The following is a 21836-nucleotide window of genomic DNA, read 5'->3' as shown; positions in this document are numbered from 1 at the left end:
CGTTAATCAAATGACAACTCATGTCTATGGTTAGGAAACATAACCATCTTTGATCAACGAGCTAGTCAAGTAGAGGCATACTAGTGACACTCTGTTTGTCTATGTATTCACACATGTATTATGTTTCCGGTTAATACAATTCTAGCATGAATAGTAAACATTTATCATGATATAAGGAAATAAATAATAACTTTATTGTTGCCTCTAGGGCATATTTCCTTCAACATATAGCTGCGCCGGACTCGTCTAACCGTGTCCGTGGTCTTGACGGCCTATCAAATGCTTTAGTTGGTGAGGCCGTTTTTAGTGTGCGGCTGCCAAGGCAGTCGCACTCTATTTGGCGCGCAAATATCGCTCAATATTTCCATTCACTGTAATGATGCCATGTGGACTGGGCATCTTGAGTGTGAGAGAAATGTAATGCGGTATTGCATTAAAGTGAGCGAAAGCTTCGCGTCCAAGTAGTGCTTGATAGCCACCTTGAAACGGAGCAATGTGGAAGGTTAAATGTTCGCTACGAAAGTTACCGGGGAAGCCGAATATAACCTCTAGTAGCAGGGAGCCCGTGCAGTGAGCCCCTGGGCCTGGCGTTACTCCTTTAAAGGTAGTGTTGCTATGGCAAATTTTCGTTGGATCTATCCCCATTTCGCGGATTGTATCCTGGTATATGAGGTTTAAACTACTGCCACCGTCTATCAGGACTCGTGTAAAGTGGTATCCGTCAATTATTGGGTCTAATACTAGGGCAGCCCATCCTGCACGCCGGATACTTGCTATGTAATCATGATGGTCGAAAGTGATCGGTTGAGACGACCAGTGGCAGGACTTCGTGGTGATAGGCCTTTGGGCATATTTTTCTGGGAGTGCTGCTTTGTTTCTTCCCTTGATCATGTGTAACACGTTGACTGTTTTGATTTCTGGTGGAAACTTCTTTTGTTCCCCAATGTCTTGCTTGGGAGGCTCATCCTCGTCTTCGCTTGGTGTATCCTCCCCCTTGTGTACGGCGTTGAGCTTGCCGGACTGCTTGAAGACCCAACATTCTCTGTGGGTATGATTAGCGGGTTTACCTGGGGTGCTATGGATCTGACATACTTGGTCCAGAATTTTGTTTAGGCTGGACAGTTCATCTCTGGCGCCTTTAGAGGGCGGCTTTTGCTGACTTGGCCGAGATCTTTTGAATTCGGCATTTACTGCCGTGCTCTTCGTGCTGTCTTCTTTATTCCGGCGTTTGTTATTGTTGTTGCACCGTGATTTCCCGTTTCCATCTCTAATTTCGGATGTACTGGGATTGCTGATGCTGCATCTGGCTAGCCAGCTATCCTCACCCGCACAAAAGCGGGTCATGAGGCTTGTAAATGCTGCCATTGTTCTCGGCTTTTCTTGGCCGAGGTGTCTGGCAAGCCATTCGTCATGGACGCTATGCTTAAAAGCTGCCAAGGCTTCGGCGTCCGTACAATCGACTATTTGGTTCTTTTTAGTAAGAAACCTGTTCCAAAGCTTTCGGGCTGACTCTCCGGGCTGTTGAGTAATATGACTCAAATCGTCCGCGTCCAGAGGTCGGACGTAAGTCCCCTGAAAATTTGCCCGAAAAGCATCTTCGAGCTCTTCCCAGCTTCCAATGGAACTTTCGGGGAGGCTCTTAAGCCAGCGCCGAGCTGGCCCTTTGAGTTTGAGGAGTAAATACTTAATGGCGTGGAGGTCATCTCCTCGAGCCATATGGATATGGAGGATATAATCCTCAATCCAGACACCAGGGTCTGTTGTTCCGTCATATGCCTCTATATTTACGGGTTTGAATCCCTCTGGAAATTCATGATCCAGCACCTCATCGATGAAACATAGGGGGTGTGCGGCACCCGTGTATCCGGGTGTACCGCGTTCTTCGGATATTTGTTGTGTTGCGTTGTATGCTGGAGCGCGCTTACAAGGTCCATAGATGGATCTGGTTGTGCCGTCCTTTTGATGCGAGTCCTCGCATGGATCGCGTATTGGCTTATGTGCGGCGTTGTTTGCCGCTTTATGTTGGCCGTGAGGTCGCCTATCCGGCCAGATGGCTGTTTTGATTTTTGGTTGTGGGGGATCTAAGGCCTCCTCATCGAATTCAGGTAGCAACTTCCGCTTCGGGTAGCTCTTGGTAGGGCGATTACCACTGTACTTCGCTTCTGTGTTGAGTACTTTGTTCCATCTGATTTGGAGTGTGTCTTGCGCAGCTTTGAGCCTTTGCTTCTGTTTTTTTAGACTCCTCGCGGTGACAACGAGCCTTTGATGGGCATTCTGTTGCTCCGGGTGTCCGTCCGGTGTGACGTCATCTGGACTATGATCTTTGACAGAGTCGGGTTGTTCGGCTTGATTCTCCGTGTTGTCGTGGTCCGGCAATTGTTCCCCCTGCTCTAACGCTGGGTCCGTATGATCGTTGTTTCTGCCGAGGCGGGATTTGGGGCGGCGCTTACGCCGCCGTTTTGACTGTTTCTCGAGGGAACAACCCTTCATTGCGTCCTTCCGTTCCTCATCGTCGTTTTCCTTTGGTGTGTCCACCATGTATACGTCATGTGGTGAAGTGGGCGTCCAGTGCCCTGGGGACAGTGGTTCCTGTTCGTCTCCTACATCGTCGTCCATGCCGTCGATGTATTCGGAGTCGGAGTCGAGCATGTCGGTTAAGTCATCGATAGTGGCTATTAAGTGGGTGGTGGGTGGGCCGTGAATTTCTTCGTCGTCCGTATCCCAGTCCTGCCGAACATAGTTCGGCCAGGATCCTCCTGACAAGGAGAGAGACCTTAATGAGTTCAGTATGTCGCCAAAGGGAGAGTGTTGAAAAATATCCGTGGAGGTAAACTCCATGGTCGGCGCCCAATCAGATTCGATAGGAACGGGCGCAGGCGGCTCGGAGTCCGTGGCCGGAGAAGGATCCGGCAGTTTAACAACACGGCTCTCGTGCAAGGTAAGGTCGATGTTTGGCTCGATCGCCGCTGAGGGTAAGGCCTTCGTGGCGGGGTCCATCCACCCATCCATGGACGGCGTGACTGGCTCCGAATTGAGGGTCAGAGCGGCTGCCTGTGCGATCTCCTGAACACTGTCCGATTGTAGAGCTAAATCATACTCATCGTGACCGCGTGACGCACAAGGCAGAGGCTCGAATCCGTCGAAGATCAAGTCTCCACGGATATCGGCCGTGTAGTTTAAGCTTCCAAACCTGACTTGGTGGCCAGGGGCGTAACTTTCAATCTGCTCCAGATGGCCATGCGAATTGGCCCGCAGTGCAAAGCCGCCGGACACGAAGATCTGTCCGGGGAGAAAAGTCTCACCCTGGACTGCATCGCTATTGATGATAGTAGAAGCCATCAAGCCTAACGGCGAGGACACAGAGGAACTCTCAATGAAAGCACCAATGTCGGTGTCAAAACCGGCGGATCTCGGGTAGGGGTCCCGAACTATGCGTCTAAGGCGGATGGTAACAGGAGGCAGGGGACATAATGTTTTACCCAGGTTCGGGCCCTCTTGATGGAGGAAAAACCCTATGTTCTGCTTGATTAATATTGATGATATGGGTAGTACAAGAGTAGATCTACCACGAGATCAGAGAGGCTAAACCCTAGAAGCTAGCCTATGGTATGATTGTACGTTGTCCTACGGACTAAAACCCTCCGGTTTATATAGACACCGGAGAGGTTAGGGTTACACAAGGTCGGTTACAAAGGAGGAGATACACATATCCGTATTGCCTAGCTTGCCTTCCACGCCAAGTAGAGTCCCATTCGGACACGAGACGAAGTCTTCAATCCTGTATCTTCATAGTCTAACAGTCCGACCAAAGGATATAGTCCGGCTGTCCGGAGACCCCCTAATCCAGGACTCCCACAGCGGGTTTCATCCCGTGTGGGTTGGAGGAGGCAGTGGCGGTCCACATTGCACTCTACCGCTCCTGGGAGGACAATGCCCGGCGGACGACAGAATCTGTCCGGCGTGACTCTATAGCGTCGGCTCAACGGGCGTTCGGGTCGTTTGGGGTTGGATCATCGTGGTCCCGGCAACCGGAAAATCTCTCCATCCCCATCACCAGTCGGGCGAACTATGAGTCCCACCGGGAACGGACGGCCCGCCGTGGGAAGGAGAAGATAAAGGCCGCCGAGACCCGTATCGCGGCGGAAATGTGGCGGCGAAGGCGGCGGAGGCGGCTGATGCAGTGCCGCGGGCAGCTGCAGAGGAGGAAGCCATATGTGCTCGCATTGTGAAGAAACGACAGTGGAGGAACACGCGCGCCCTTGTCCGAGAGCAGAATCAGGCGGTCTGTGCCATATGACCGGACTGCTACCGAAGGAGGAAAAGACGGACAGTGACGGCGAGGATAGCTCCGGCGACGGGCAGATTCAGTGCGGGTTGACTGGGGTGTCATCCCGTGCGGGTTGGAGGAGGCAATGCCGGTCCACATTGCACTCCGCTGCTCCTGGGAGGACAACGCCCAGCCGGCGACAGGATCTGTCTGGCGCGACTCGGGTCCTCTGGACTGGATCATCGTGGTCCCGATATCTGAAAAGTATCTCCTTCCCCATCACCAATTGGGTGGACTATGAGTCCCACCGAGAACGGGCGGCCTGCCGTGGGTAGAAGAGGATAAGGGCCACCGAGGCCTGTATCATGGCCGAAATGGCGGCAGCGGCTGATGTGGCGGCGTGGGCGGCCGCAGAGGATGAAGCCATCTGCGCCCGCATTGTGAAGAAACGACAGCGGAGGAACAAGCGCGTCCTGGCCCGAGAGTAAAATTGGGCGGTCCGTGCCATATGACCAGACTGCCACCGAAGGAGGAAAAAGCGGACAGTGACGGCGAGGACAGCTCCGGCGACGAGCAAATTCAGTCATGTAAGATTAATGGATACAACACTCTAAATTCTGTATATTTTTTGGGAGTATCTAGAACACATTTAGATAAGATATAATTTGGTCTCATTCACTTTGAAAACAAGAACAAATACAACCCACGTTAGCACACACGCATCTTATAGCATCACATCCAATGACTATAAAATGTGAATGAGACCAAATTATATCTCATCTAAATGAGTTCTAGCAAAACTGATATTTTTTTCTACTAGCTAGTACTATCTTTCACAAATCTTGCGAATCAAATAAATCAGTAATATACATTCGCTAGATTGTGCGTTGCAGTTGCAGTCAACGTTAACCGGTTGCTTCACTAAAGAAAAGGGATTATTGAACCGTTGAACATACGCAGGGCTGCAGATCGATCAGTTCCCAGAGGCAAACAACTTGGGAGCCAGCTCGAGCAGGGCATCGAGCGCCTCCGGCTTGAACTTGCGTGCGAACACGGCGCACACCTCGGCCCCCCCGCCGTTGTAGTAGCAGTCGCCGTAGCCCCGCCTCATCTCCTCGAAGAGCTCCTCGGTGATCTCGCTGCCGTTGTGGCTCTTTGGGTGCTGCCCCACCGGGTGCCGCCAGTCGGCGTAGGTGACGGTCCGGTTGGCGTTGCGGCGGCCCCAGCCCAGCAGGCTCGCCAGCGTCATGGGATAGTGCTCCTCCAGGTTGCGGACGCCGTGCTTGCCGTTCCGGAACACCGGGCCGTAGTAGGTCTCGTCGGAGACGACCTCGAGCGCGAGCGCGCGGTCCATCTCGAACCACTGCGCGCCCTTGCGCCATTGCGCTAGGCTGATGTTGCGCTCGGCGAAGAATTCCCGGTGCCGCGCGCGCCCGTCCCGGCGGTCGAAGCTGTCGACGAAGCTGGTGTTGGATCCGGTGAGGTAGGCGTACAGGGCGGGGAAGCCCAGGATGGGGATGCACGACTCCGACAGCAGCGCGAACCGCGCGTTGGCGACGTCCAGCAGCGCGTTCCCCAGCAGCCGCCGCTCCGCGTCCATCAGGTTGATGTTCCCCCAGCTCGTTCTCTGCATGCATGCATGCATGCACACCGCCGGCTATCAACGACGTCGACTAAGGTCGACGGGGACGACAGATATGAAATGTTAGTTGCGTACCTGGCTCGGGATGATACGGCCGTAGAAGGGGGAGTCGGGCGGCGGCGAGCCGGTGTAGTCGGGGCTGGTGTGCACGTAGATGGAGTAGAGCCCCTCGTGGCCATCGAAGAACTTGTCCCACAGGGGACGCAGCGGCACGTCCCCCCTCACCAGGAACAGGAAGGCCACCTTGGGCACGATCCCGTGCTTCGGCGTGCTCTTGATCCTCGGCACCATGGACGCCCTCCAGAGCAGCTCCTCGTCGGTCATGTTGTGCATGGCGCCGCTGCCGCTCTCCATGCGCCGTCTCTCCGTTGACGGCGTCGGCTCGGGAGGGGGCAACGGTGGCAGGATGCATGGCACCGCTTCCGGCGTTGTCGGTGGCGTTTGCAGCCGAGAGGCAGGCAGCAGCAATGGCGACAGGAAGTTGTGGACGTAGAAGTTCTCGAAGGTGACGTTGGAGACCAAGCCCAGCACGTATGCCAAGCAGAAGACGAGCAGCATGGGTACGACGGCGACGCGACCGCTGCCGGAACGAGGGGCCGGCGTGGGCTTCTTCATGGCCTAATTGCTAGCCTCGATCGAGCACGCGTGTGAGCTACGGAGAAGTTGATGCTCCGGCCTGTTGGCTATGCTTCCAACGACGTAATTCAGCCTTGGTTTATATGCATGTTAGCACTAGCTTGCTCTTGAAAAAGTATGATTAGATACTCAAAACGCAACTAACACAACAAAGCTGATTTACGAAACAGACATTAAATTTTATCTTGGTACATGTAATATGAATTTATGGCTTTGTACATAAAAATAGAGGGAGTACTAAAACGCAACTAAAACGGTAAATTTCGTGAAAACGGGTCTCGCGCGTGGGTTAGAAAGGGTTCTTGATTAGCTTAACTTCGAACTTGAAAAGCATGGAGTATGATTATTAGTTGAATCTCAGCTTCGTCACATTTTCCAAATTATACAAGGATATTGGAACTTCCTGAACATTTGCTATTAAGCTCGCGCGCCAGTTTTCTGTACATAAAGATGACCGACATCGGACGTTGCTTAATTGTGACCCATGTGATAGCACAAGTCAATAGCTAGAGGAGACTTGGAAATAACACAAGCATACGGCGAGGAGACGGAGGATCACAGTAAAGGAGATGGGCAAGTAAATTGCGGGAGTGGCTATCCATAGTTGACTAAATATATTTTTGGCTACCAGCTGTCAATCCTCTCTATCCAACCATGCGATCCAAATCGTACGCTCCCAAAAGGTAAAAGCACCACACCATGCGATCCAACCATGTCAACGGCCAAACGCCTGATCGGCCGCCCGTGCCGTCCGATTAGCTCAACTGTTACCCGTTCGATCTGCATCATATTGCCTTTTCTTTTATGTTAAAGAAAAGGTTCTAGCTTGACTTTATAGATAAAGGCAATGAACGAGTTCACAAACAACAATCTAAAATCACAAGCATCAATAAATCATGGGCCATATACATGCATAAAATGTAGTGTATCTATACCTACTAATAAAGAGATTAATGTTTTTGCTTGTTCGTCATCAAATTACCCTCGAAGTTGGCAAGAATTAACCATCAATGCCACCCGTAAGTGGCAAAAATGATTCACTTTTTATTAAGTGGATGCCGGTTATGTTTGGTTCATGTTATGCCCTCACATTGTCACAAGTGCACAAGCACCCGACTGATAGGTTGTCACTTAGCCATCGGGGACACCTGGGTTCGATCCCAGCTTGGTCCCCCTTTTCTCCCCGACCCTTTTCTCCCCGAATTTCTATTGATAGAGTTGCCTCACCAAATGTCGCTTAGCAGATGGGCTGCACAGTTCAATTGCAACATAACTATTTCCTAACTTTTTTCGCATGTTCAAGAACTTTTTAAAATATCTGTGATGTGCAATAAAAGTAACGCAACCAGGAAGGTGAGAGGCGCTATGTGCGTCGAGTTGCATGCAAAGAACTAGGGTCATTTCGTTCAGACGCAACCATTTTTTCTATTGATCTTCAATTGTATGAAGAGATGGCCTAAAACACGTTTAATAGAACCCTTTTATTGAGATTTTTTCACGACTTGGTGCAAATTTTAGACATTGCTTCAATTTTAAAATAATGCCTTGGTATAAAAGATTTGAAAATTAGGCTATTTAACATCAAAATCAACACACAAAAACCGTACCAAAAGTATTGTACGTGTAGCATGCTTTTTAATATACTATTTATATGAATTCCTGCTAGACATTAGTATGGGCCTCTCTGCCGTGGCACCATTCGTATGTCGTTGGACCGTGCTGACTGAAAGATCAATGGACATATCAATTATCTGTCTCGGGCATACAATCTCAGCCGAACCCCATGACCTTAGGAGCCAGCTCGAGCAGCTTGCCGAGCGCGTCCCCGGAGAACTTGCGCGCGAACATGAAGCAGAACTCAACGGCCCCGCCGCCCCCACGGTAGCCGCACTCCCCGTTCCCTCGCCTCATCCCCTCCAGCAGCTCTGCCGTGACGACCGTCCCGCCATAGCTCACCGGGTGCCAGGCTCCCGCCCGCCATTTGGCGTACGTGAGGGTCCGGTTCGCGTTGCGCGCGCCCCAGCCGAGCAGGGTCACCAGTGTCGGCAGGTAGTGCTCCTCCATGTTGGCGACGCCGTGGTGACCGCGGAACACGGCCATGAACCGCTCCTTGGCGACGACCTCCACGGCGATCGCTCGGTCCATCTCGAACCACTGTGACCCCTTGCGCCACTGGGCGAGGCTGACGTTGCGTTGGGTGAAGAAGGGGGCGTGCCGCGCGCCGTCGACGTAGCTGTCGACGAAGCTGGCGTTGGAGCCGGTGAGGAAGGCGTAGACGGCCGGGGAGGACAGGAGAGGGACTCACGACTCCGACAGCAGCGTGAACCGCGCGTTGGCGAGGTCCAGCAGCGCCGTCGCCACCAGTCGCCGCTCCGCGTCCACCAGGTTCATGTCGCCCCAGCTGGTGTTCTACGTGTACAATGAGATCATCAGGAAGCATAGACACATGCGGGGATAGCTCAGTTGGGAGAGCGTCAGACTGAAGATCTGAAGGTCGCGTGTTCGATCCACGCTCACCGCATCACCTTTTTTTTTCTTTTGCACGTTACCTGGCTTGGGATCATGCGGCCGTGGAAGACGGAGTCTGCCGGCGGCAAGCTGGTGTAGGCGGGGCTGGCGTGGACGTAGATGGAACACGCTCACCGCATCACCTTTTTTTTTCTTTTGCACGTTACCTGGCTTGGGATCATGCGGCCGTGGAAGACGGAGTCTGCCGGCGGCAAGCTGGTGTAGGCGGGGCTGGCGTGGACGTAGATGGAGTAGAGCCCCTCGTGCCCGACGAAGAACTTCTCCCACAACGGCCGCAGCGGCAGGTCCCCCCTCACGAGGAACAGGAAGGCCACCTTGGGCACGATCCGCCACGGCACGCGGGCGACCCTGGGCACCATGGACGCCCTCCAGAAGAGCTCCTCGTCAGTCCTGTTGTGCATGAGGCCGCCACTCGGCCCGAGGAAGTCCGCGAACCCCAAGCTCGCTGGCGGGGACGGCGTCGGCTGCTGTGAGGGAGGAGAGGGCAACGGTGGGCCGACGGCGCACACTGTCTCCGGGGATGGCGAGGGCGACTGTGAGGGTAACTCTGTCACCGGCGACCGCGCGGGCGCGTGCGGGGGCGGGGGTGACGGCGACGACGACGCCGCGCCGCCGCCACCAGTCCGCCATGGCGACGCCGGTCAGGGGTCCACCAGGGACGGCCGCATCAAGGAGGAGAAGGCTGACGATGACGACGGTGGTGAGGATGGTGGCGACGACCGGCGACTACTCCGCGTTCAGCCAGTTCCTTTTTAAAATATATTTGCTATGTAAAAAGCCTCGAACATGTCTAATATATGTCAAATTTTGCCGAAATTTAGACGTGTTTAGCCGAACTTTGCCGAACGTTTTCTTTTTTGAAAAAATTTAGACGCGTCTAGGGGCGGCCTTGGGGTCGGCGGCTGGGGACCAACTCGCCCCAGGGCGGTTTTTTGCGTCGGCTTGCCCCTAGGCGGCGATTTTAGGCGCCTCCTGGGGGGCCAACGACCGGAGATGCTCTAACATTGCTTTCGTCTTGCAAAAAGTTAACAACAACAACAATAAAGCCTTTAGTCCCAAACAAGTTGGGGTAGGCTAGAGGTGAAACCCATAAGATCTCGCAACCAACTCATGGCTCTGGCACATGGATAGCAAGCTTCCACGCATCCCTGTCCATAGCTAGCTCTTTGGTGATACTCCAATCCTTCAGGTCTTTCTTAACGGACTCCTCCCATGTCAAATTCGGTCTACCCCGCCCTCTCTTGACATTCTCCGCACGCTTTAGCCGTCCACTATGCACCGGAGCTTCTGGAGGCCCGCGCTGAATATGCCCAAACCATCTCAGACGATGTTGGACAAGCTTCTCTTCAATTGGTGCTACCCCAACTCTATCTCGTATATCATCATTCCGGACTCGATCCTTCCTCGTGTGGCCACACATCCATCTCAACATACGCATCTCCGCCACACCTAACTGTTGAACATGTCGCCTTTTAGTCGGCCAACACTCAGCGCCATACAACATTGCGGGTCGAACCGCCGTCCTGCAGAACTGGCCTTTTAGCTTTTGTGGCACTCTCTTGTCACAGAGAATGCCAGAATCTTGGCGCCACTTCATCCATCCGGCTTTGATTCGATGGTTCACATCTTCATTAATACCCCCATCCTCCTGCAGCATTGACCCCAAATACCGAAAGGTGTCCTTCTGAGGTACCACCTGGCCATCAAGGCTAACCTCCTCCTTACACCTAGTAGTACTGAAACCGCACATCATGTACTCGGTTTTAGTTCTACTAAGCCTAAACCCTTTCGATTCCAAGGTTTGTCTCCATAACTCTAACTTCCTATTTACCCCCGTCCGACTATCGTCAACTAGCACCACATCATCCGCAAAGAGCATGTTGGCACTGGTCCCGACGTCGACGCAGTGATCCGCTGATTACTTTCCGGCGGAGCGACGAACGACGAACCAGTGCCAACAATTGGTATCTAGAGCTTTGGTATTGACGTGATTCTCGGAAAGCAATCGAAGGATCATGTCGACCACGGGCAAGGAGATCGTGACGGCGGCAGCGGGAGCACCGATGCCGATGGTGGGGGGATCACAATTTCCCCATCTGGATCGAGAGGACTACGCACTATGGGCGATGAACATGGAGGTTGCGATGGAGGGAGCTGAGTTCTGGGAAGCCGTCGACCCCGGCGGCGCCGAGTACGCGAAGGGTGCGGCGAAGTATCGGAAGGATCGTCAGGCGTTAACGGCGATCTACTCCGCCATGCCGAAGGATGTGCTGCAACACCTCATCGGAAAGAACTCGGCGAAGGAGACATGGGAGACCATCAAGATCCTGCACTAGGGTCATGACCGTGTCAAGGAAGCACACCTTCAGTCCCTGATGAGAAGCTACGAGTGCCTGAAGATGGATGAAAGTGAGACGGTTGATCAGTTTGCCGCCCGTCTCAAGACCCTCGTCAATGGCATACGCAGCTATGGTTCAACCCTTGAAGAAGTTGCGATCGTCCGACGATTTTTACGCGCCGCGCCGGCACGGTACATCCAGATCGTCACGTCGATCGAACAATGTCTCGACCTAAAGACTCTCATGGTCGAGGATCTCGTCGGAAGGTTCAAGGCCCACGACGAGAGAATTCATCTCAGCTTCGGCGATTCGAAGGAGAGTGAGCATCTCATGCTTACAATGGCTCAATGGATGGCCCTGATGAAAGAAAAGCAAGGTGGATCCTCGAGCGGCAGTAAAGCAAAGGAGAAGCAACGCCCGGCGAAAAAGGACTTCGCTGGACAGGAAGAAAAGGCTAGAAAACCAAGGAGAAAATTTGACATAAAGAAAGTAAAGTGTCACAATTGTGGAATCCTCGGTCACTTCAAGTCTGATTGCAAGAATCCATCGAAGGAAAGAGCTCTCATGGCCAAGGGAGGCGATAATAGCGACATGATGCTCATGGTCGAAGTATGCGAGCTTATGGACGAGGAGGGTCCATCTCCAAAGGCGCCGGCTACCGAGGTTGTCACGCTCAATGAAGAGAAGGTTTATCTTCATGACAAGAAGAGGACGAACATGGCGAGACATGTGTGGTACCTCGACACGGGAGCAAGCAACCACATGACCGGCGACAAGGACCAGTTTTCTGAGCTAAATCTCTCGGTGGGAGGCACAGTTCGGTTCGGTGATGGGCGAACCGTTGACATCACAGGGCGAGGCACTGTCCTGTTTGAGCTGAAGAACGACGGTCACAAGGTACTCACAGATGTGTACTATATTTCCAAACTAAAGAGCAACATTATAAGTCTCGGCCAGCTTGAGGAGCGTGGTTGCAAGATTGTGCTCGAAGATGGCTATTTATGGGGGTATGACCGTCAGAGGATGTTGATCATGAAAGTGTAGAGGTCGCCGAACAGACTCTACATCCTCCACTTGGATCGTGTGGATCTAGTATGTCTCTTGTCAAGCATGGAAGACTCAGCATGGAAGTGGCACGCACGCTACGGTCATCTAAATTTTCAAGCTCTTCGGCAACTTGGACAAAAGGAGATGGTACGTGGTCTACCGTGCATCGATCATGTTGAGCAAGTGTGCGACGGTTGCCTTGTTGGGAAACAAAGGCGGGCCTCGTTCCCCAGAGAGGGAAACTTTAGAGCAAGTAAAGCTCTTGAGTTGGTCCATGGAGATTTGTGCGGCCCTATTACTCCGGCTACCCCAGCTGGGAACAAATACTTCTTGCTCATCGTCGATGACTTCAGCAGATACATGTGGATTGTGTTGTTGAAGACTAAAGATCAAGATTTGCAAGCCTTCAGGAAAGTAAAGATGGCGGCCGAAGTCGAGTCTGAAGCCAAGCTGAAGGCCCTCCGTACCGATCGGGGGGGTGAGTTCAAGTCTCGTGAATTCACGGAATTTTGCGAAGCACATGGGATCAAGCGGTATCTTACGGCGCCATATTCACCGCAGCAAAACGGTGTTGTGGAACGAAGGAATCAAACCGTGGTGGCGATGGCACGAAGCATGATGAAGAGCAAAGGGATGCCGGGCAAGTTTTGGGGTGAGGCGGTCAACACGGCCGTTTATTTGCTGAATCGGGCTCCAACCAAGATTGTGGTTGAGATGACACCGTATGAAGCTTGGTATGGACACAAGCCCGTGGTTGATCATCTTCGCACTTTTGGGTGCGTCGTGCATGTGAAGACGGTGGCCGGGCATACTAGCAAGTTGGCGGACCAGAGTACTCCAATGGTGTTGGTTGGCTATGAAGCGGGCACGAAGGCATACCGTGCGTGCAACCCCTCTAACAATAAGGTGGTTGTAACGCGTGATGTGGTCTTTGAAGAAGCAAGGTCATGGAATTGGAACTCCACCGAGCCGGTATACCCGATCTCTGATGAAATCTTTCACGTCTTTTACAATGATTCTGAGCGTGCAGATAATATTGATCAACCGGACACTTCGGCGGCACGGAGCGATGCTCGAGACGACGACGCGCGGCGAGATGTGTCAGGGAGTTCACCTGTATCTGGTGACATCCCAGGAAGAGACGCTGCGAGCGGCGCTACAGGCAGCAGCAGCAGCAGTGGACAGAGAGCCACGTACCCTGCGCCCGGCAGCCCAGCCAGGTGCGCTGGAGGCAGCAGCGGCTCAGCACCAGGCTCTCCACCAGGGAGTTCTTCCCACAAGCCAGAAAGCCCAGCCGCTTCCCAATCTCCACAATGCCACGTGACAGGAGGTCCAGAAGTGCATGCACGTGAAGCAACTTCAGATTTCGTGGCTGGTTCTTCTGGTGCACGTGCAGATAGCTCAGGAGAGCCCCAATCGCTAGAAAATAGAAGCTTGGCAACTTCAGATGAATTTTCTTCGTCTTCGACAGAACAGGAGACGAGGGAACATCCGCCTACGCCAGTCCGTCTTCGACTAGTGTTAGATTTATATCCGAAGGAAGCACTTCAAAAGGTAAATCTGGTGAAAATTAAAAGAAGAGGACGACAATGTTTGCTAAGCGTCGAGGAACCGACGAAATTTGAAGATGCAAACAAAGAGGAGTACTGGCGTCGTGCTATGGATGAAGAGTTGGGATCGATACGAGACAACAAAGTATGGGAGCTCGCGGATCTTCCCAACGGCCATAAAGCCATAGGGCTCAAGTGGGTGTGCAAAGTCAAGAAGGATGCTGAAGGGAACTTGCTGAAGCATAAAGCTCGGCTTGTAGCTAAAGGATTCGTGCAAGAGCAAGGTGTGGACTTCGAGGAAGTGTTCGCTCCAGTCACAAGGATGGAATCGGTGAGGCTAGTTATAGCTCTCGCGGCTCAAGAATCTTGGAAGCTACATCACATGGATGTAAAATCCGCATTTTTGAACGGGGAGTTGAAAGAAGAAGTATACGTGAAGCAACCACCGGGGTACATCAAGGAAGGAGAGGAACACAAGGTGTTGAAGCTACACAAGGCATTGTACGGGCTACATCAAGCTCCTCGGGCGTGGAACATCAAGCTTGACCGTACATTGATTTCTCTTGGTTTTGAGAAAAGTCCACTCGAGCATGCTATGTACAAACGAGGTAAAGGCAAGGATCGTCTCTTAGTGGGCATCTATGTTGATGATCTCTTGATAACTGGAGCAGACGAAGAGGAGATTACGCGATTCAAGCTACAGATGAAGGAGCTATTCAAGATGAGTGATCTAGGGCTCTTGACTTACTACCTCGGGATCGAGGTACATCAAAAGCCGGAGGGGATCACACTATGCCACGAGGCATATGCAAAGAAGATACTTGAAAGCTGTAGCATGGAGGATTGCAACCCAAGTTTTGTTCCAATGGAGCCTCGACTGAAACTTAGCAAAAGAAGTGAAGCCCCTGCGGTTGATGCAACGGATTATAGAAGTGTGGTCGGAAGCCTAAGGTATCTTGTGAATACACGACCGGACTTGGCCTATTCCGTTGGCATAGTGAGTCGCTTCATGGAAGCGCCCACAACTAAACATTGGGCAGCTGTCAAACATATACTCAGGTACATCAAAGGGACAACAAACTTCGGTTGTGTCTATTTGAGAGAGAACAACAAGGAGATGGTGGAGCTACTTGGCTATAGTGATAGCGACCTGGCAGGAGATGTGGACGACCGTAAAAGTACCTCGGGAGTGGCATATTTCTTGGGCGGGAGCATAGTGACTTGGCTATCACAAAAGCAAAAGGTGGTCGCATTATCATCCTGCGAAGCAGAGTATATTGCAGCTGCGACCGCGGCGGGTCAAGGTGTGTGGCTAGGAAGTCTACTCGGTGACCTCACAGACAAGGAAGCAGAGAAAGTGGTGCTCAATGTTGATAACAAGTCTGCGATTGCCCTATGTAAGAATCCAGTGCATCATGACAGGACGAAGCACATCGACATAAGGTATCACTACATACGGGAGTGCGTGGAAGAAAGCAAGATTGAAGTCAACTACATTTGCACCGACGACCAGCTTGCAGATATCCTAACCAAGTCTTTGGGGCGGCAGAAGTTCACGGAGATGCGGGGAAGGATCGGCGTCCAAGCTGTGAAGTGAGGACATCGTGCTTAGGGGGGTGATTGTTAGAGATAATCACGATTAGGAGAAAACTAGTCCGGGATGGACTTGTAGTCTTTTGCCGAGTCGGCTAGGTGCTAGGTAGGATAGCTACTATTTATACCTAGCACCTAGCCGACTCGGCAAAAGACTACAAGTCCGTCCCGGACTAGTTTTCTCCTAATCGTGATTATCTCTAACAGAGCATACACCATGGGATATCTCCTTGTATATCCCTTGTGACCTCATCCATCACCAATGCAAAAAGATAAGGGCTCAAAGCTGACCCCTGATGCAGTCCTATCTTAATCGGGAAGTCATCAGTGTCGACATCACTTGTTCGAACACTTGTCACAACATTATCGTACATGTCCTTGATGAGGGTAATGTACTTTGCTGGGACTTTGTGTTTCTCCAAGGCCCACCACATGACATTCCGCGGTATCTTATCATAGGCCTTCTCCAAGTCAATGAACACCATATGCAAGTCCTTCTTTTGCTCCCTATATCTCTCCATAAGTTGTCGTACCAAGAAAATGGCTTCCATGGTCGACCTCCCAGGCATGAAACCAAACTGATTTTTGGTCACGCTTGTCATTCTTCTTAAGCGGTGCTCAATGACTCTCTCCCATAGCTTCATTGTATGGCTCATCAGCTTAATTCCACGGTAATTAGTAGAACTCTGAACATCCCCCTTGTTCTTGAAGATTGGTACTAATATACTCCGTCTCCATTCTTCTGGCATCTTGTTTGCCCGAAAAATGAGGTTGAAAAGCTTGGTTAGCCATACTATCGCTATGTCCCCGAGACCTTTCCACACCTCAATGGGGATACAATCATGGCCCATCGCCTTACCTCCTTTCATCCTTTTTAAAGCCTCCTTGACCTCAGACTCCTGGATTCGCCGCACAAAATGCATGCTAGTCTCATCAAAGGAGTCATCCAGTTCAATGGTAGAACTCTCATTCTCCCCATTGAACAGCTTGTCGAAGTACTCCCGCCATCTATGCTTAATCTCCTCGTCCTTCACCAAGAGTTGGCCTGCTCCGTCCTTGATGCATTTGACTTGGCCAATATCCCTCGTCTTCCTCTCTCGGATCTTGGCCATCTTATAGATGTCCCTTTCACCTTCCTTCATGCCTAATCGTTGGTAGAGGTCCTCATATGCCCGACCCCTTGCTTCACCAACAGCTCGCTTTGCAGCCTTCTTCGCCATCTTGTACTTCTCTATGTTGTCTGCACTCCTATCCAGGTATAGGCGTTTGAAGCAATCTTTCTTATCTTTAATCGCCTTCTGGACATCATCATTCCACCACCAGGTATCCTTATCTTCGCTTCTCCTTCCCCTGGACACTCCAAGCTCCTCCGAGGCCACCTTACGAATGCAAGTCGCCATCTTCGTCCACACATTGTTCGCATCTCCTCCTTCCTCCCAAGGGCCCTCCTTAATGACCCTCTCCTTGAACGCTAGAGCTACCTCCCCCTTGAGCTTCCACCACTTTGTTCAAGCGACTTTGGCACGCTTATCCCGCTGGACACGAATCCGAAAGCGGAAGTCAGCAACCACCAGCTTATGCTGGGGTACAACACTCTCTCCAGGTATCACCTTACAGTCTAGGCACGCACGCCTATCTTCTCTTCTCGAGAGGATGAAATCAATCTGGCTAGAGTGTTGGCCACTACTAAAAGTCACCAGATGTGATTCTCTCTTTCTAAAGAGGGTGTTAGCTACAATCATGTTGTAGGCTAGAGCAAAGCTTAAGACATCTTCTCCTTCTTGATTCCTGATGCCATAGCCAAAGCCCCCGTGCGCCCCTTCAAAACCTGTGTTAGATGTACCCACGTGGCCATTGAGGTCTCCTCCTATGAAGAGCTTCTCACCAATTGGTACACTCCTAACCATGTCTTCCAGGCCTTCCCAGAACTCCCTCTTGGTGTTCTCATTGTGGCCTACTTGCGGGGCATACGCGCTGATAACATTGAGAACCAAGTCCTCAACTACCAGCTTGACCAGGATAATCCGGTCCCCATGTCTCTTGACATCTACCACTCCATACTTGAGGCTCTTGTTGATCAAGATGCTTACGCCATTTCTGTTTGCAGCCGTCCATGTGTACCATAGCTTGAAGCCGATATCCTTCACCTTCTGTCCTCTCCATTTGGTTTCTTGGACGCAAAGAGATATCAACACCTCTCCTCACCGCTGCATCAACTAGCTCCCGAAGCTTCCGTGTCAGAGACCCTACGTTCCAGCTACCTAAGCGAATCCTCCTAGGCTCGGCTAGCTTCCTTACCCTTCGCACTCGTCGAGTCAAATGCGAAGACCCTTGCCCATTTTCCACTACATCCGGGCGCCGATGTAGCGCACCACTAAGGATGCGACGACCCGATCCTCGCTCACTTGCCACCGTATCCGGATCAAGATAAAGCGCGCCACCTTGGGGGTGACGGCCCGACCCTTTCCCATTTTCCACCACACCCGGGTTCTGATGTAGCGCGTCGCTGAGAGGGTTACGCCCCAACGAAAATCTTTTGGGTTTCATCTCCATAAGAGTGGCTGAGTTTTTACGTTGGCTCGCCAAGCCTATCACAACCCTCCTTTACCCGGGCTTGGGACCGGCTATGTTGAGACAACATAGGCGGAGTTTCTTGCAAAAAGTTACTAGTACTATTAATTTTAGGTCCTCTTTAGGGCATCTTGAACACTGACCTCAAAACCGTCCGTATGGTCAGGACACCCCAAGCCATCCAACGACGATGTTGGTCGTTTCATGAAGCAGTCCGGACCGTCTTTTTCCCGCAAGCTGAAACAAAATCAGGGGACATCCTAGGTCCACCCAAAACTAAGTTGGAGCCTTCACTTTTGTAGCTATTCGTACTGTTTCCGTGAGCTTGGAAACGAGCGTGGGCGGGCGAGTGGGAGGGGTCCGCGAGGGGAAAAGGAAAGGGTCGAGCTCTACGACGCCGGGGACGAAGTTATACTCGCCAAGGAGGCATAAATGGCCACCGCGTGGCGAACCCCGGCCATGGACGCGCTCGGGTCGTCCACCCATCCTGGTGAACAGAGGAAGGGGGTGAGGGCCCGGGGGAGTTGGGCCGGGCCATGCACTGTGCACGTAGAGCCCAGTCCAATAGTGAATCCTTTTTGCTTTTTCTGTTTTATTCTTTCTTCTTTATTTCATATTTTATCTTGATACCAAATGGGGAACTTGATACTTAACACATAAATAGTAGTCACCATTTTGAGCTAGCACGCACAGTTTTAAGTGGTTTGGAATTACTAAAATATTTCTTTATTTTGAAATGGCCAATTTAAATGTTGTTGGTTCAGTTTTAAATAGGTTAGGGGCATTTAAATAAGTCAAGTGATGTTGATTCCCGCATGACAATTACTTAGTGATTATTTGCAATTCAACCAACATGTTTTTTACAGTTTGATGAAATAATAATCTGACTTGGTATTTGAATTTGAATTTGACTTGTGTTTTAATCAAGTGACTATTTAACTTAGCAAACATGGTTCATGGCATCATTAGGTCGGGATTACTATAGCTTAATTATAGGGGCGTTACAATTTTTTGATTCATTCTCATGAGGCACAACCATCACAGGGGCAACATTATTTGGAAGAGATACCTTTTTACATTTTTTTCACCACATTATGTGTGAGTTTAATTAATTTTTTTGAGCCTCTTATCGAAGAGATTGGTTGGATATGAAGGTCCTCCTCGTCACCTTCATGAGGAACAATAGGAGGGAATTAGGAAATATTTTCCCTTTCATTACTATTTCTTTATATTCTATTGGTTTTCTCTTCTTTCTATAATTGGCTATATAAGCATTCTCATTGCAATTTACCATACAAAACATGTAGAATTCTCTTAGATTAATTTTAGTATCTTTCGTGAAAATGTATGCTTCAAACCAATCAATTTTATGTTACAATTTTTCATACCCCAAAAATAGACAAAGTTTATTATAAAGTTCAAGGGTGATCATATCATTGCAATATTTTCATATGATTTGATCATGAAAACATATCCATTGAAAATTACAACGAGCAAATTTATTGCAAAGCACACAAGTAATGGGATGAAGAGAACATAATTTTCTAGCATAATCATTTAATACCTTAAGCCACCATTTAATATTCTCATGTTTCTGCTTCTTACAAAATCTATCATCCCCAATTAGCATGTCTTCACAAAGTCTATGCTCTCCACAATAATAGACATGCTTATAAGAAATCTTTTTACCATGGCTAGTGCAATTATCATTAGTTTTATGGATATTCATAGTAAGCATACTAACAACATTGCAATCATGCTTATCTTTCAAAGAACTCACATTAAATATTTTATTAAATTCTTCTTCTAACAATTTAGCACCATTATCGGAATCCATATTTTTAAGAAAGACATCATAAAGATGAAGAATTTGATGAAACTTCACTTTCAGTTTTTTTGTAGTTTTCATTTATAAACCAAACTAGTGAATAAACAAGAAATGAAAAGATTCAATTGCAATATAGAAAGATATAGTTTCAAGCACTCACATCCCTGTCAACGGCGCCAGAAATAGCTTGATGTCTACTATGGAATTTTATTCTTAAAGACCCTGTTGGGCCTTCAAGCGCAAAGTTTTATATGACAACAGAAAATTTCCCTCAAGTGGATGATCTGAGATTTATCCATCCCTGAGAGATGTAGGATGAAGATGGTCTCTCTCAAACAACCCTGCAATCAAATACACAGAGTCTCTTATGTTCCCAACACACCCAATACAATTGTCAATTGTATAGGTGCACTAGTTCGGCGAAGAGATGATGATAGATGTGTAATATGGATGATAGGAATAGCTTTTTATAATCTGAATAAATAAAAAAAAAAGCAAAGTAGCAAGTAGCAAAAATGTGTGAAAACGGTGTCTCAATGCTTAGAAACAAGGCATAGGGTCATATTTTCAGTAGTACAATCTCTCAACAATACTAACATAATTGAATCATATAATAATCCCTTGATGACCCACAAGTATAGGGGATCTATCGTAGTCCTTTCGATAAGTAAGAGTATCGAACCCAACGAGGAGCAGAAGGAAATGATAAGCGATTTCCAGCAAGGTATTCTCTGCAAGTACTGAAATAAGTGGTAACAGATAGTTTTGTGATAAGATAATTTGTAACGAGCAACAAGTAACAAAAGTAAATAAGGTGCAGCAAGGTGGCCCAATCCTTTTTATAGCAAAGGATAAGCCTGGACAAAACTCTTATAAGATGTAAAGCGCTCCCGAGGACACATGGGAAGAATATCGTCAAGCTAGTTTTTATCACGCTCATATGATTCGCGTTCGGTACTTTGATAATTTGGTATGTGGGTGGACCGGTGCTTGGGTACTTGATACGTCTCCAACGTATCTATAATTTTTGATTGCTCCATGCTATATTATCTACTGTTTTGGACTATATTGGGCTTTATTTTCCACTTTATATTATTTTTGGGACTAACCTATTAACCGGAGGCCCAGCCCAGAATTGCTGTTTTTTTTTGCCTATTTCAGTGTTTCGAAGAAACGGAATATCAAATTGAGTCCAAATGGAATAAATCTTTCTGGAACGTGATTTTCTTCCTGAATATGACCCAGGAGACTTGGACCCTACGCCAAGGAAGCTTCAAGGTGGGCACGAGGTAGGGGGGCGCGCCCTATACCCCCAGGCGCGCCCCCACCCTCGTGGGCCCACCGAAGCTCCACCGACGTACTTCTTCCTCCTATGTATACCTACGTACCCCCAAACGAACAGATACGGAGCCAAAAACCTAATTCCACCGCCGCAACTTTCTGTATCCACGAGATCCCATCTTGGGGCCTGTTCCGGAGCTCCGCCGGAGAGAGCCGTCATCACGGAGGGCTTCTACATCATCATAGCCTCTCCGATGAAGTGTGAGTAGTTTACCTCAAACCTGCGGGTCCATAGTTATTAGCTAGATGGCTTCTTCTCTCTTTTTGGATCTCAATACAAAGTTCTCCCCCTCTCTTGTGGAGATCTATTCGATGTAATCTTCTTCTTTTTTGCGGTGTGTTTGTTGAGACCGATGAATTGTGGGTTTATGATCAAGTCTATCTATGAATAATATTTGAATCTTCTCTGAATTCTTTTATGTATGATCAGTTATCTTTGAAAGTCTCTTCGAATTATCAGTTTGGTTTGGCCTACTAGATTGGTTTTTCTTGC

At 49.8% G+C, this 21836-nt stretch overlaps 1 protein-coding gene, 1 non-coding gene and 1 pseudogene across 2 annotated transcripts; 1 reads left to right on the top strand and 2 right to left on the bottom strand.

Moving 5' to 3' along the window:
- Positions 1-4991: 4991 nt before the first annotated feature.
- Positions 4992-6576, bottom strand: LOC125547688 (glycosyltransferase BC10-like). The gene is made up of 2 exons (XM_048711493.1): positions 5985-6576; positions 4992-5894 (listed from the first exon to the last, which is right to left on the bottom strand). Exons 1-2 carry the CDS (start codon positions 6522-6524, stop codon positions 5241-5243), a joined length of 1194 nt encoding a protein of 397 aa, XP_048567450.1. The 5' UTR covers positions 6525-6576; the 3' UTR covers positions 4992-5240.
- A 1739-nt stretch (positions 6577-8315) lies between these two features.
- LOC125546510 lies at positions 8316-9682 on the bottom strand (annotated as a pseudogene).
- TRNAF-GAA lies at positions 8994-9066 on the top strand. Its single transcript has one exon. It is a non-coding gene; the product is annotated as a tRNA-Phe (tRNA).
- Positions 9683-21836: the final 12154 nt, after the last annotated feature.

The sequence above is a fragment of the Triticum urartu genome, chromosome 3 (genome assembly GCF_003073215.2).
Source record: "Triticum urartu cultivar G1812 chromosome 3, Tu2.1, whole genome shotgun sequence".
Taxonomy (NCBI): Eukaryota; Viridiplantae; Streptophyta; class Magnoliopsida; order Poales; family Poaceae; genus Triticum; species Triticum urartu.
The sequence above is the reverse complement of the archived record's forward strand: the minus strand, read 5'-3'. Positions and strand labels throughout refer to the sequence as shown.